The sequence below is a fragment of the Anolis sagrei genome, chromosome 1, assembly GCF_037176765.1.
Source record: "Anolis sagrei isolate rAnoSag1 chromosome 1, rAnoSag1.mat, whole genome shotgun sequence".
Classification (NCBI taxonomy): domain Eukaryota; kingdom Metazoa; phylum Chordata; class Lepidosauria; order Squamata; family Dactyloidae; genus Anolis; species Anolis sagrei.
In genome coordinates this window covers 81413090-81429062 of record NC_090021.1, presented here as the reverse complement: position 1 = coordinate 81429062, position 15973 = coordinate 81413090, and the positions used below count along the sequence as shown (strand labels likewise).

Here is a 15973-nt window from a genome sequence, read left to right as displayed (position 1 = left end):
TTCGGTAGGCAAAGTATATTTTCACTACTGCCCTGCACTAGACATAACACACACACATACACAGTCAATGGCCAGCACCAAGAAATACACACACACACACACACACACACACACACACACACAAAATCATATATTTATTTACGGTCAATAACCAGCACCAAGAAATGTACAAACATATTAGACATATAGAGCATGCAGGTTGGCAATCCTAGAGTGTTTTATGTTTTAAAACAGCCTTTTGAATGTGTTAGGTGTTTAATGTTTTAGAAGAGCTTCTCACACCCCTTTGCTGGGCTTATGTGAAAGGATAGTGGGCATATTTGGAAACATGGACTCGACTACAGAATCCAACCCAGTTTGCAATATCCATTCCATCATTCTAGTAGATTTTTTTGCAAACCCTTTGCAGAATGGTTTTCTTTGGTTTTTCCTTATATTGTTACTTCCTTGATTTACTGAGTTATATCAATAATCATTAGAATAATTAGGAAGAAAATCCTAAAACAGTATAGGACAAAAAGTACCACATAACCTTAGTTAAGTAGGAAAGTAGAATATTTCAGGAACCTTGCCTCAGATATCACATTACAACGTACTTTGCCTTTTACCTCTTTGAAAGTAGATGCAGAATAAAACTTATACTTCAGCATGGTAGACAGGAATGCTGTTCTGAACTTTCAAACTTCTGTTTTACATGCTAGGTATTTTACTTAACAGCAAGATGGGCATAGGGGAGTGGTGGAGGAGTTCATATCTGAAATATTGACTGAAAAATAAATATAGTTAGGAAACCCGGAGATGTATCAGGTTCAGATTTTCCTTCAGTGATAAATCTCAATGAGATAGCTAAGGCTGTTTTCTTGTCTTAACCTCAATGTTATTTTGAGGATAACATGATGGCTGGGAGAACAGTGCATGTTACCCAAACTCCATGAGGGTTACACTTGTGGATATTTTCATCTTGATCATTCATTTTTTAAAAGAAAATATTGCATTATGTGGTGTGTTATGTATTTCATTGTTATTGTTAACTGCTATTAAGTCAGCCATGAGTTATTTATTTTTTACACTTATATACCGCTTTCTTCACCCCGGGGGGACTCAAAGTGGTTCACAGCATGAACAATGGCAAAAATTCAATGTCTTATGGTGGCTCCATAAATAAGAGGCCTACAAGTCTCCCTATCATCGGTAGCACTGCTCAGGTCAACCTATTGAAGGCTAGGCTTAGGGACAAAATTATAAAATTTGATATGGTCCATGGATAATTCAATGTCTTCATTGTTTGCTTTAAAGGGATGTAAATAATTTGAGATCATTAATTTTCTTATTATTCAACTGTATGTTCTTCGGTAGTCATTCCAAATCTTTACTATTTCTGCTAGTGGTATGGTGACATCTGCATTTCTTTAATTGTTAGTGTTCCTTCCTCATAGTTTTCACATCTATTTTATAAGAATCTATTTTGGTATTGTGCATGATATGTTCAGTATACAACTCCCTGTTGCTTTAAACAGCTCTGTTTGCATTTCATTTGTTTCGAGATATATTCTATAGCACTCTTTAAAAGTAACAAATTTGCTGGTTCACTTGAAATGTAGAATATGAGTCCTAACCTCACTATTGTCCTAAATGTTTAATAGAACTTCACTTCTGTGTGCCAGATGAGTGTTGAAGAGAAATTAACATTTGCTTTCCCCATTTCCATATGTTGCTTGAGCGAAACTAGTGTTCTAAGATGAACTATCAATATTCTGATTTCATATTAAATATTGGAATATTGGAAAGATGCTATTATGTAATACATAAAAAATATAATTGACATCCAAATGACTTGTCACTTATTCCTCTTAATGCATTTACTAGGCTTCTGTGTCAGAAGATACTAATTTTTCTTTCCTATGTCTTTTTCAACTCCATTTTAGCTGGTTATATGGAGATTGCACATTCTTGAATACACTTTTGCATCTAGATATAGTTGACTACATAAACAAGAGTAAGAAAAAAGCTAAGATGATTTCATGGTATTCTAATGTTTCCTACCAACATGAGCAACATGAAACTGAGGAAACAGAAGCCTCACAGGGTAACATGGCAAAAGAGTTATTAAAGCTCAAACAGCAGCAACAGCAAAATTTGTTTTGATCTCTAGAACTTGGAATGAACATCAGTCAGTGCCCCCATATTAATGTACAACTTGATGATTTGATATCTCCTGTTTAATATAGTATGTTATTTTAGTTTATTTCTCAGTCAAAATTCCAGTAACATGGTTGCCTGAGGGATTATTATGTTGCGGTACCAAATGATACAACTAGTTTAATACAGCTTGAGTCAACTTTATCGAGAAATCTAAAATCTAAAATACTTTAAAACCCCAAAACATTTAGCTGCCAACCACCCAGCTTCCACTGTTATGGATGGAGTTCCAGTGACATGCCCAGACCCCACCAATGGTGCTATATATTAGGAAGGGCACCTTGCAAATGAGCTGGCAGAACAAGCATGGAACAACCTCATTGACTCCTTCCTTATCCATCACAGACTTCTCCTTTCTACAAGAGACTTGCCTAAACAAAGTCCTTCTCCTTTCTCCCATCAGCATTCCTTCGGGAAAGTCTCAGTGGGCACTGGACTTGTGACTAGCCCCCTTTCCCTAATCAATCTCTCTCTCTCTCTCTCTCTCTCTCTCTCTCTCTCTATATATATATATATATATATATATATATATATACTGGGCTGAGGCATTTCTGATAAGGGAGGCTCAACCTATATAAGAAACCGAATGTTCTGTTTGGCCCTTGACAACAGAAGGAAATTTTTAAGTAATTTAGTACACAAATGATGGGCATTTTTCAAAGCAAAAACATCTTGTTGATAAGCACAAAATGTGACTTTCATTGTGTCTGTGACTCACATTCATACATTTGATCTGCAACTTTTCAGAGCTGCTTGAAAACATTTATAACTAAGCTAAGAATTTGGACAGGAACACTTCTCTCAGTCCTGCATATGCTCAGGATGCTCTTGCTGTTTTTTTCCGTTACTTTTAGTCTGCCTTATTAGTGGCAGCAGCACATTGGAAGTTCTCTGACTTCGTTCAGCATTTTATGTTTGTGAGCCAAGCCTCTTCATTCCAATCTTCTTCAAATCCTATTTTAAATCTATTTCTTCAACTCTGCTACTTCATTAGTCATCACTTCATCATTTAGTCTTCATTTCTCTTCTCCAGGCTCCTGGCATCAAACTGCTTCTTGATGGTGTGTAAGTCATTTTTTAAAAAGGAATTTGTTAAAAAAATGGATTTGGAGAATGATTATAACAACTAAGAGCCAAGTTTTCAGACACTGAATCTATATGGCAATGCTACTTTTTCAAAGGATAAATTGAAAGAGCACATTGAACTGAAGCATGTCTTCTCTCTACCCATGTCCAATTGCACTTCTGAGAAAAACATTGAACTGTTTTGCAATTATTTCTTCGTGTTTGTTGTTTTTATTAGTACAGGTTAAGTATTCCTTATCCAAAATGCTTGGCACCAGAACTGCTTTGGATTTTGGATTTTTAAATTTTGGAATGCTTGTATGTATATAAGCATACCTAATGAGATAGCTTGGAGATGGGACTCAAGTCTAAACACAAAATCCATCTATGGATTTTTTACAATAATTTTAGGGGGTTTTTTTCCATGAAACCCCTAAAATTTTATACAATAATTTTAGGGGGTTTTTTTGTATGAAACAAAGTTTAAATGAATTGAAAGTTTTCAGAAACATTATCTCAGGCAACCATGAAGACAGTTTTGGATTTTGGAATAGTACTGGTAATATTTCAGATATCAGAATTCTAAATAGGGAATTATCTACCTGTATTCTCCAAAACTATAAGATCTTAATGGTTTTTGTCTTTTTTAATAGCAGGTGAAGAGCAAAGATTTTTTACCAGGTGAAAATAAATTGGTGAGAGGAGATAGCTTATACTGTAAATTTGTTAGAAAGTGCACTTTTGTGGAATATGGGGAGAGGAGATTAACAGTTATTCCATTTGCTAGAAGTAGTGCTTTCACACTAGCACACCATAGGGGCAAACTGAAGACATTACCTTTGCTGAAAAAATAGTGGCCATTTTGACATATAGCTTCATGTGATGTCTGAAAAGAGTCTGCATGACCTATCACAGTCTGATCTTGAGTATCTTTTGTTGTAATACTAATCTATGCTGCTCTAACAAAGCAGTTGTTCCAAGTTATGGAAAGGATGAATGAGGGTACATCTTACTTGCAAATGAATTGCAAACCGATAGCAATAATGATGATTTCTGGGTGTTAGTAATTGGTATTTAGTGTGTTCTGTTTCAACAAGGGACATTATTAAAGTCCCTTCTTGCCTTATAGACTCTCTGTACTCCTTAAAATGTTCAAGAAAGGATTGATTGTGAGATTCATGGATCCCAGTTTATCAGTATGCATTATAGGTATAGAGGGAGGATGATGTGTAGCCAGCACAGCACCACCATTTTCAGAAACAAATAAGAGAGTTTTACTTATTAGGAAAACCCTGAAAAGATAGGGAACAACTCCAAAATTCCTTGGGGGTTAAACATGTGGATACTTTCAGCTTGATAATGGATTTTTACAGAAAAATATTGTGTTATGTGGTGTGCTACATATTTCATTGTTGTTAATTGCTATCCAGTCAACCATTACCTTCTCTGCCATGACCATAATAATAATAATAATAATAATAATAATAATAATAATACTTTATTTTACCCCGCTACCATTTCCCCAAGGGACTCGATGCAGCTTACATAAGGCCGAGCCCACAATACATCAAAGCAATAACAACAATACAAAGCAATTAAAATAAATCTTAACACAAATAGCATAAACATTAACAATAGCACAACACACATTTAAAATATATGGCTGGGCCGAATGTAATTAAAATTTAAAATAATGCTGGGCATGAACAAGATAGGGAGGTGGGGCATTGGTGGGAACATACAAACAATCCTAAATCAGTATAAGGTGCTTTAGAGAACATGGTGCTAAGGGTTCATTATTCTAAAGACTGCCAGAGATGGGGCATGCCTGATGTCCTTGGGAAGTGAGTTCCAGAGTTGAGGGGCCACCACAGAGAAGGCCCTCTCTCTCGTCCCCGCCAGTCACGCTTGCGATGCAGGCGGGAGCACGAGCAGGGCCTCTCCATGATCGAAGAGATCATGTGGGTTCATACACAGAAATGGGGTCACGCAGGTAGGCAGGTCCCAAACTGTTCAAGGCTTTGTAGGTAAGAACCTGCACCTTGAATTGGGTCTGGAAAATGAACGGCAGCCAATGGAGCTCCTTAAACAGGGGGGGTTGACCGCTCCCTGTAAAGAGGACCACTTAACAACATGGCTGCCACCTGTTGGACCAACTGAAATTTCCAAGCCGTTTTCAAGGGCAGCCCCACGTAGAGCGCATTAGAGTAGTCCAATCTGGATGTGAGTAAGGCGTGGAGCACCTTGGCCAGATCCGCCTTCCCGAGGTATGGTCGCAGTTGGCGCACGAGTCTTAGTTGTGCAAAGGCTCTCCCAGCCACCACCGATGCCTGAGCCTCAAGCATAAGTGATGACTCCAGGAGGACACCCAAACTGCAGAACTGTGACTTCAGGAGGAGTGCAACCCCGTCCAACACAGGTTGCCACCCTATACCCCGATCTGGTTTATGATCAACCAGGAGGACCTCTGTCTTGTCGGGATTAATCTTCAGCTTGTTCCTCCTCATCCAGACAGCCACAGCGGCCAGACACTCGTCCAGCACTCGAGGGGCTTCCTTGGAATTAGGTGGAAAAGAGTAGTAGAGCTGCGTTTCATCTGCATAGAGATGGCACCCAACTCCAAAACTCTGGATGACCTCTCCTAGCGGTTTCATGTAAATGTTAAAAAGCATGGGAGACAGAATGGAACCTTGCGGGACCCCACAGGTCAAAGGCCAGGGGTCCGAGCAGGTGTCTCCCAGCTTCACCATCTGGGATCAGCCCTCCAGGAAGGACCGGAGCCACGACAAAACCGTGCCTCCAAGGCCCATCCTGGAGAGTCGTCCCAGAAGGATACCATGATCAATGGTATCGAAAGCCACTGAGGTGTCCAAGAGAACAAACAGGGTCACACTCCCCCTGTCCATCTCCCTGCGGAGGTCATCCACCAAGGCGACCAAAGCCGTCTTGGTGCCGTGGCCAGGTCTGAAGCCAGACCGTGACTGATCCAGGTAGTTGATGTCATCCAGGAAACCTTGGAGCTGAGAAGCGACTACCCGCTCCAACACCTTGCCCAAGAAAGGCAGGTTGGAGATTGGTCTATAGTTGCTCAAGACTGAGGAGTCAAGGGAGGTCTTTTTCAGGAGCAGTCTAACCCACGGCCTGTTTTAGTCCAGACGGAAAAATCCCTTGCTCCAATGATACATTAATGATCAACATAAACCAATCAATCAAACCACCTTTGGTTGATTTAATTAGCCAGGATGGGCAGGGGTCCAGATCCGACGTGGTCGCCCTCACAGCCCCAAGGACCTCCTCCACGTCCTCAGGATGAACAAGCCAGAAAGAATTCCACAAAACCAGACAAGCAGATGCCTCGGTCACCTATCCTGACACTGTGTTTAAGCTGGAGTCCAACTCAAGGCGAATCTGAGCAACTTTATCTGCAAAATGGTGCTCAAACTCGCAGCACTGAGTTGTCAGGTCATCGAAGACCTCCCCCACCTCAGAGGGGTGAAGCAGTTCCCCAATGACTTGAAACTCTGAAGATCTATTAGATGCAGATGCTATGCAGGCAGTCATGAAAGTCTCCCTGGCTACCCGTATAGCTGCGGAATAGGCCCTAAGTGAGGCTCTAACCTGTGTTTGGTCAGATACATCCTGAGATGTCCTCCATTTGCACTCTAGCCTCCTTCTCGTGTGTTTCATCACAGCCAACTCCCCAGTAAATCAAGGAGATGGTGTGTTTCTACGCAACAAGAGGGGACCTTCCCGTCTTGGGTGTCCCTTCACGGTTTTGCTTGTGGCATCATCAAGGCGCTCAAGCGCCAACATCATGACAAGGCAATGATCCTTTGCTGGAGCATATTATTGTAATGATATCAAATCAGCAAGTTGTACATTAGCTACATATTAAAACTTGCTGATTTGATATCATCTCCTATTTTATGTAGTATGTTATTTTGGTTTATTTCTCAGTCAGAATTCCAGTAACATTGTGGCCTGAGAGATTATTATGGTGTGTTACCAAATCATATAACTAGTTTAATACAGCTTGAGTCAACTTTATCCAGAAATCTAAAATACTTTGAAAACACCAAAATTGGGCTTTAACTAAGTAGCAATGCCGTAGCCAAAAAAACAAAAACAAAACTCAGATCCTAATAAGACAATTCAACAGGGAAGAACACTAAACCATACAGTGTAGAAATATAAACTGTCCTTCCGAAGTTTTATTATGCCTTACACACATCTCATAGAAGAAGAACTTTACATAGCTGACGCTTCTGTTTTAAAAATGTTTAATTTCATTCAGAGGACAGAGAAACCCACTAGTCCTCAATAAGTTGTCAACATTTCTGGTGGTATACTCTGTGCCTTTCGGACATCAGTTAATATTAGAACTGTTGAATGTTTTTGTTTGGACGTGTCATTTTCTTTGAGGTTTTTGTGTACTACAGATTTGCTTTACTCCAATAGTCCTGTTTTTGTTTTGTTTTGTTTTTCCTTCAGAATATAGCTTGAATAATCCCTAGTTCCCTGAGTTCTGATGCACAAACTCTTGTTCCTTTAAAATTGGAACTGGAAGCTTTAAACTTCCCCTTGCATTTTGGAGAGAGAACAGTGGTGGGCTGGAGATCAGGGGAAGCCCAAAGCTCACCACGAATTGTAATGCACAGTATCTGTACAGGAGGAAACTATGGCTGTCATTTTGATAAAAGCCAATGAAGATGTATTAAGATGGATGTGACCTTGAGCATTCATCAAAAATTTATGCAACTAATTCTGGCAAGTCACTATTCTTCAATTCCTTTATCTCTCTTCACTGTGCCTCCCAGATACCACAATAAAACAGGAATGCTGCTCCCCTCATGGGCATAAATATGACAAAGACTAGTATGATACAAAGCATAACAAGTTTTAAAGGTTAAAAAGCACCTTTATGTCTCTTGATTAAACATCTCGGGGAAAAAACTCTGGCAACAAAGAAATCTGTATGCAATAAACATTTAGTTTCAGAGTCAAAAGACACAAGTACTGTCTGTATTATGAAAAATTGTGCTTGGTGGTGAATGGTGAATTCACCACAGTGAATGGTGGTGTTAGATATGAATTCATTCCATGATAGATGAAAAGTTGTCTTAAAAAGAAAAATAAAATAATATATTATGGATACATACAGACAATATTTGGGACTGAATTCAAACAGCACACTTGACAAAAAATATTAAACACACTGTATGCAGGAGATGAAAATTAATGTATATATTATTTAGCTAACGCTGCAACTTTTGCCACAGAATCTGGTGTTTATTATTGTGAGCTTTAGCAGGAAACAGAAGCAGTATCAGTTGGGAAAACATTTCTTTACAAAATTGAGAACAGTTTGGCTCTCCTGTTTCTAAGCAGGGAACCTGGTTCTTTGGTTTCTTTGTTCCAAGTTAGATGACTCCCAAACTATTTTAGCTGAACATTTTACATACTAATGGAGTCAAGGGAAGTTAAGTTGGCAGCTGTTCGTGGGATAATAATGAAGCACAGTGTTTAGCATTGCATATCCACACTGTAAAATGTGAAAAGGATTTCTAGAGACCATGGTGAGGAGGGCTATATCCACTTTATGTAATATAAATATATAAATTGCAAGTGAGGAAGCCTATTTCTTTCGTATTTTCATGGGAAAGTAAGTAGCAATTGCTTTTTTTTTTGCAGGTGAAGAAAACGTGCACAGATTTGGATGTTTCAGAATCCCAGAATTCCAGGTACAGAGACAAAACATGGCATTTTGATTAGTTTGAATAATATAAAACAATGAGGCTCTTTATCAAAATAATAGCTGAAGCCCAAGATAAATACTAGATCCTATTTCCACACAATGAAAATTGTTGCATTCTTTAGAATACATCTCATTGAGGAAAGGCAATATTAGTTTGGCATTACTGCTCTGGATTACAAAAATAAAACGCATAATCAGTCAAAAAAATATAAACATACCCGCTTGAAATATTTTCATGGCTGATTTCACTTATGTTTTAATGTGTGTTTAATAATTTATGCTCAGTGCCACTGGTTTTGTCTTTTGCATGGGATAAAATGCTGCAAATGTTGGGGAAATACTATAATTTCCAATTTATTTTAGTGCATGTTTCATGCATTCTTGGTAGATTTTTGTCTCTGTTTTGAGTAAAGGAATGTCTTTAAATATTCCATCCAGTATTATTGTTTTGAGGGTACATCTGTTTTGTGTAACATGAAACAATAGAAACCTTTTTGTGTGTGTTAGTTCATTTACTGTTCTCTGTTTCCAAATTGGTGTAAATATTGCTAGTTTTTACACACTTTGCATCATATTTTTGATTCAGGTTATTACTAACAACTAACTAGAACCATTTTTTCCCAAGCATCATGAACATATACTTTTTTAGGAACTAAGTACCAATATTCTCCTAAAAACCTGCCTGCAGGGTAAAGGGTCTTTTCAAGTGATATATATTTTCTAGCTGAAAAATGTCCAAATGTGAGTAAGTGTATTTTGAGGCATGACTCTTTGCCTGCAGAGATCAGTGAAAATGTTGCTAGGAACATCCGTAGTAAAGTTTTCTTTTTTCATACTGTTTTATGAGATTATATCTTTCCTTCCGGTTCTCATTTTGTAACTGTTAGATACACATATTTTAATAGTAAGAAAGTGAGTGTAGTTTTTTGCCATGCTTAAATCATAAGCTCAAGCACTGTTCAAAAGAATGGTATCATATTGTTAGCAGTTTGTTTCTAGTTCTTTTTTGCAGTGATAATAACTGATTAAATAAAAAGAAACATGCAGACCATTGTTTTAACACCTCAGTGGCTATACCTTACATATTTATCTCACCATACAAATGCAGAGGTAGTTGGTAGCCCTGGATGGCATGATTTTAATACTTGTTTTTAAATTGTGTTGTTTATTGGTGGGTTTTAATATAGACGTTATTATATTATCAATGTTTAATTTTTATGCTTTATGTATAAATGTTCTTTTATGTTCCTGTTTTAATTTGGTTAGGTTAATTTATAAGTTAAATGATATTGTCTTGTTATTATCTTTTGGGTTTCACAGGTATGTATGGCACTGAATTTTGCCTTTATAATGCCAATTTGAGTTCCCTAAGGGGGAGAAAAGTGGTATATAAATGTAGTAAATAAATAGTAAATAATAGTTGTGTTGACATAAAACAAAATCCAAATGGTATTGTGATGCTATTGGTTAAGACAACTCATGGTTCATGCCAACAGACTAGGCTATAAAACAAAATAAATTCCAATTAAAGTTAAAGGTAAAGATTTTCCCCTTACATTAAGTTTAATCATGTCTGACTCTGGGGGTTGGTGTTCATTTCCATTTCTAAGCCGAAGAGCCGGTGTAGTCTTTAGACACCTCCAAGACATGACTGCATGGAGCACCGTAATCTTCCCGCTGGAGTGTTACCTATTGATCTACTAAGATTTGCATGTTTTTGAACTGCTAGGTTCAAAATTTTTACACTCAGAGACGTTCCTAGCAATGTTAGGGACTGTGTAGTGTCTAAACCTGTTAATAGACCTGCAGTGTCTTAAGGAGAAGTATGCCAAGAATAACAGTAGAAATGTGAATTGGGTTCTCTAGCTGCTTGATTGTGGAAGGTGGATTGTTCCATGTCCATTAAATTGAGTGGTGCTTTTTTTATACATTGAGTGACATTTTGGGAAGCAGGCATTATATAAATAAAATGACTGCTTATACCTGAAGATAAAAAGTGAGCTGAATAGATAAACAAAGATCAGGTCTTTCCAGATTCACAGGTAGCTTTGCTTCCCATCATTATTCTAAACGTTTAGAATAAACTATTGGTTAAAATTCAGGACACTCCAGTTTTCTCAGCATTGAAGCTGGACTCTTTCATATGCTTTATTTTGTGATGAAAAAAGAGAGGGGGTCAGAGAATGTATGAACCTATGGCTAGCTGAGGCCCAACATCACAGGGGCCAATTTTTGCCAAGACCATTTGTGGATTATCCTCCCGTCAAAGCTGGGAATGGCCATACAGACACTTCTAGTGCACTAAAAACCATTTTAGGAGTTAAATAAGCCCTCTGTGTGAGGAGGCTATGCTATATTTTCAATGAGAATTTTATCCATTGGAAACTTCAAGGACTGTGATTCTCCTTTTCCAATGAGTTTGAAAGGTTTTCTGGGATTTCAAGGTCAGTTTGGGTTTGTGCATGGACCCTGGGTTACCCATCTTGGCTGTAACATGAAACTGGGAGTTAGCATGTCTAAGCTGAGACTCTATCTGAGGCATGACACTGATGGCACAGTTTGAGAAAGACTGTATATTATGTAATAGCTTACAGAGTGATAAACTAGGAAAATGTGTATGATAATATTTTAAAATATATGATTTGTACAGCATCCTTTCATGTTATTGAACACTTCTACAGTGCTTAAATACTAACCTAACAATATTAAATAGGTAGATTACATGAGAAGTAGATGAAGTTACTGAACAATATAGAATATTTGTTAGGGGCTTGCTTCATAAAAAAGGTGAAAGTTTATGAAAGTGATTTATTGTATTTTTATTTTTTCTTAATTTATTTTTATATAACAGATTGAAATTCTTCTTATTTATTCTTGGCCAAATATTAGCATTTCCAATGGTGCTAATATGACTATGTATGTAGTACTCAAAAATTAGCCGTAGGCCTTTGGTTGGAGTGTCAGTAAAAAGCACAGCTATAGTCTAGGGCTTGATAATTCTTCTTAAAACAAGCCTTGTGAAAACATCATATGTAAAGTGAAGTGTCAGCAGAAAAATGGATGCTGCAGATGCTTTCACTTGCAGAACAGCTTCTGGCCTTTTTCTCGGGGCTAAAATCTTTCATTTATTTAGCTAGCTTTATTGTGTGTTAGTTTTGGACTTGAAAGTATTAGAATAAATGCAGATGGAATATGTTTTTACAGTAGGGAAGTAATTAAGTTGGGTGTGGGAACTTTGTCAGGAGATTTCTTGGAGTGACATGTGTGTATCAGCAAATTCTTTGTCCTAACTTTTCCTTTTGTACAAAAAACAATTTAGATATATTTGTAGTGCACTTATCTAGAGAGCGAATGTATGAGAATACATCTGATCAAGGAATAGTGGTAGGTGTATCTGCTGTGTATGAGAAAGAGACGGAGAACCCATAGTTTAATCAGGAGATGAGAAGGGAAATTATGTGAAATATGAACTTTTAAAATGTGAGAATCTTGTGTAAGAAAAGCAGGTATTTTATTTTGTTACTGTGTTGTATACTTTTGTATGCAAGCTCATGTTTCTTAGAAGTAAAAAAATTACATGCTCTAGCTCTGTAAAACAATTGTGTGCACTTTACAAAGTCATAGAAAATATAGACTACATGTTATCAAGTTTTGTTTGTTTGTTTTTTTGTTGTGTCAGGAGTGACTTGAGAAACTGCAAGTCGCTTCTGGTGTGAGAGAATTGGCTGTCTGCAAGGACGTTGCCCAGGGGGTGCCCAGATGATTTGATGTTTTAATCATCCTTGTGGGACGCTTCTCTCATGTCCCTGCATTGGGAGCTGGAGCTGACAGAGGGATCTCACCTGTGCTCTCACCGGATTCAAACTTGTAGGTCTTCAATCCTGCCGGCACAAGGGTTTAACCCACGTGCCACCGGGGACTCCATGCTATCAAGTTGAACATATTACAGTCCTATAAATGAGAGTCCTCCAGATAACCCTACCACCAACAACCCTGCTCATGTTCTGCAGACCAAGGGCCATGACTTCTATGATTGCATCTATCTGTATTTTCTTGATGCCTTCTTCCTTATCAGATATTATTGGCTTTTCCAGTGCGTTATGTCTTCTCATGATATGTTCAAAGTCCAACAGTTTCTGTTTAGTTGTCTTGTCTTCTAGGGAGAGATCAGGCTTGATTTGCTCCAAGACACATGTATTTGTGCTTTCAGCTTCAAGTGTAGGTAGATCTTCAAGTGATTCTTCCTTGAATTATTTCATTACATTTCAGGGTCATACCTAGTTCTCATAGGTGTTCTTCCAAGCCTTTGACATCTTTTCATTTATTGACTGGAATCTCCATTCTGATTGATGACTAGCCCATGGTTTAGGAAATATATTCCAGTGGCCACATCATCTACTTTAAAGTTATACAAATCATTTGCTATTTTCTGCTATAGTATGGTGTCAGATGCATATCTTAAATGGTTGATGTTTCTTCCTCCAGTTTTCATACCTCTTTTCTCTGACTATAATTACACATGATATATTCACCATTCAGGTTAAACAAATATGGTGATAACATGCAGTCTTGCCAATTAAGAACTACCCGTATTTCCATATTCTGTCCTACTAATAGCTTCTTATATTGAGTATAGGTCGGTGCTCTGAACAATTAAATGTTGTGGTACATAGATGTCTTTAAGAGCAATTCATATATTTTTCATAATCTACACAATCATGAAGCACAGACTGGTTTTCCTCTGAGTTTTTTCCCATGTGCTCCACTATCCAACATAAGTTTATACTATGATCACTGGTGCCTCCTCCTTTCCTAAACTGAGCTAGGATATCTGGAATTTCTCATTCCAAACATCATAAAAATGTTGCTTAGAATTTTGAGCATCATTTTTCTTACATGGGAGATGCAATTCAATGGTCTTGTGTTTACAGCAATCCCTGGTGTCCCCTTTCTTGGGAATTGGACTGCATATTGAGCATTTCCAGTCTTTTTTTTTTTTTTGGCAGAGAACGGTGTCACAGAGGAACTGTCAATTGAGAAGGTATAAATGTGTTTGTTTTGTATTTGTGGTTTGTTTTGAAATATGATGTGAACAAAATTCTGAGCCACCCACAACCCTTTTTTTAATATTCTGCTTTAGAAAACTTAATGGAGCTTTTCTGTCTGTCTTTCTTTCTTTCTTTCTTTCTTTCGTTCGTTCGTTTCTTTCTTACGTTGTATGGTTTTCATTATTTATTTTGTATGTTTATGAGAGTGATGGTATTTTCATTTCTTCATTCTCCTTACCTCCCTGTGGTGCCAGAAATATTAACTTGAATAGGCATTTGGGATTCTTGGGAGATAGAAGTTTAGGGGAAATGAGCCCTCTGACTCTCACACACTTACCGTAGTTCATGCCTTAGCAGAAGTCAAAGTCCAATACTAAATGCAGCCCATTTTTTCCATTACGTTTGTGGTTTGTTTGCCTAGAAGTTTTATACCATGTATGTTAGTCAAAAAAATCAACCTAAAACCTGGGTTGACTTGTCCATGGATCAAGATTAATAGCTCTGAACAGGCAGGATTAATTTTTTAATATATATGTGTTATTGTGATAATGTTATGCTTATTTTGTTTTGTTAATTTTATGTCATGCTGTTTACTCTGTATGTTTTGGTGATGTTACTTGGAAACCACCCTGAGTCCCCCTCGGGGAGATAGAGCGGTATATAAATAAAGTTTTATTTTTATTATTATTATTATTATTATTATTAGTAGTAGTAGTAGTAGTAGTAGATCTTAAATCTAATCAAAAAAGGAACCATGCACTTCTCTAAATATAATGGCAAAATGCAAGAACCTAGCCCATTCCAGGAAAATTTAAAAGAAGCATTGTTCCCCTGTACTCTCTCTTTCAAGCCTTGACTTGCATAGCCTTGTAATCTGCAGGAATTGTTCTGTTCTTACATAGTTTTATTAATCTAGAATTTGTTGGTATCGACTTCAGGATTCTTGTCTAGCTGTGACAGTATTTACATAGTTTATGTACAGACATAAAAAAGCAAAACAAGTACTATAGAAATGGTCTACATAATTTTTCTCTTTTTTTAATTCACTATTTTTCAGATAGTCATTCTTTAAAAATGTTCACAAATATGAATATTTATATTAAAGAAGTACTCTGTGCATTTTGCGTTATTAGGTCACTGTTTTTCATTGTCCATATTTTGGATGGCAGTTGGGGGATATACATGACAGCAATAGAAGAAATTCTGCAATCAGCAGCATCTGGCTCCATGGCAGATTCCTGAAGCACTTCTCTTAATGCATTTGGATTTGCCCATGGGCCTTTTATGTGGTTGCAGTGCAGATGGGCTTTTTGCACAACACAGCTACTCTGCTGGATTTTTTCATCCCTAAAACTTCATTCACTCTTTGACTCATGCATTCTTTTTACATTATTCTTTATTAGTCTCAATATATTCTTTTTACTGTATTATGATATTTCGTAATAGTAATCCTGAAAGATCTCATACATCCAACCATGGACCCTAAATTCTAGTCACTGTAGTGAATTAGTTTTACAATCTAACTGTTATATTTCAGTGTGTTTTGTGTCTGTAATGTTAACTTTCTTTGAAAGTGACCAAATGTAAGGTCAATTCCCAAAGTACAGTAACTCTACCCAGCCTTTTAAGCATAAAATGGATTTGCCTTTCCACAATCAGTTCTCCACCTTCAGCTTTCAAAGTTCAAATCTGGATTTGGTTAGAAGTGAAAATGAGTATGGTGGTCTCAATGTAGTCCTTAGGGGTTTCTTGTCTGCTGTTCAGAAGAGGCCCAGAACCGGAATTGTGAGGTTGTTGCAGGTCACAATTAAGGTATATTGGTAAAGTTATGTTAGAAAAGTGCACACAGCAGTTGGGAAATCTCTGCAGACATGTTATTCAGCTGAATGGTTTCACATTCAGAGCA

General features: G+C 37.4%; 1 protein-coding gene across 13 annotated transcripts in view; it reads left to right on the top strand.

Moving 5' to 3' along the window:
- Positions 1–15973, top strand: part of EYA4 (EYA transcriptional coactivator and phosphatase 4) — a 127972-nt gene that overhangs the window by 51846 nt on the left and 60153 nt on the right. For 12 of the 13 annotated variants that reach the window (XM_060753401.2, XM_060753391.2, XM_060753403.2 and 9 more), the window contains exon 3: positions 8956–9005. The exons of the other annotated variant lie outside the window; for it this stretch is intronic. In XM_060753401.2, coding sequence (XP_060609384.2) covers positions 8956–9005 — 50 coding nt within the window. The remainder of the gene's footprint in view (positions 1–8955; positions 9006–15973) is intronic. 13 annotated transcript variants of the gene reach the window in all.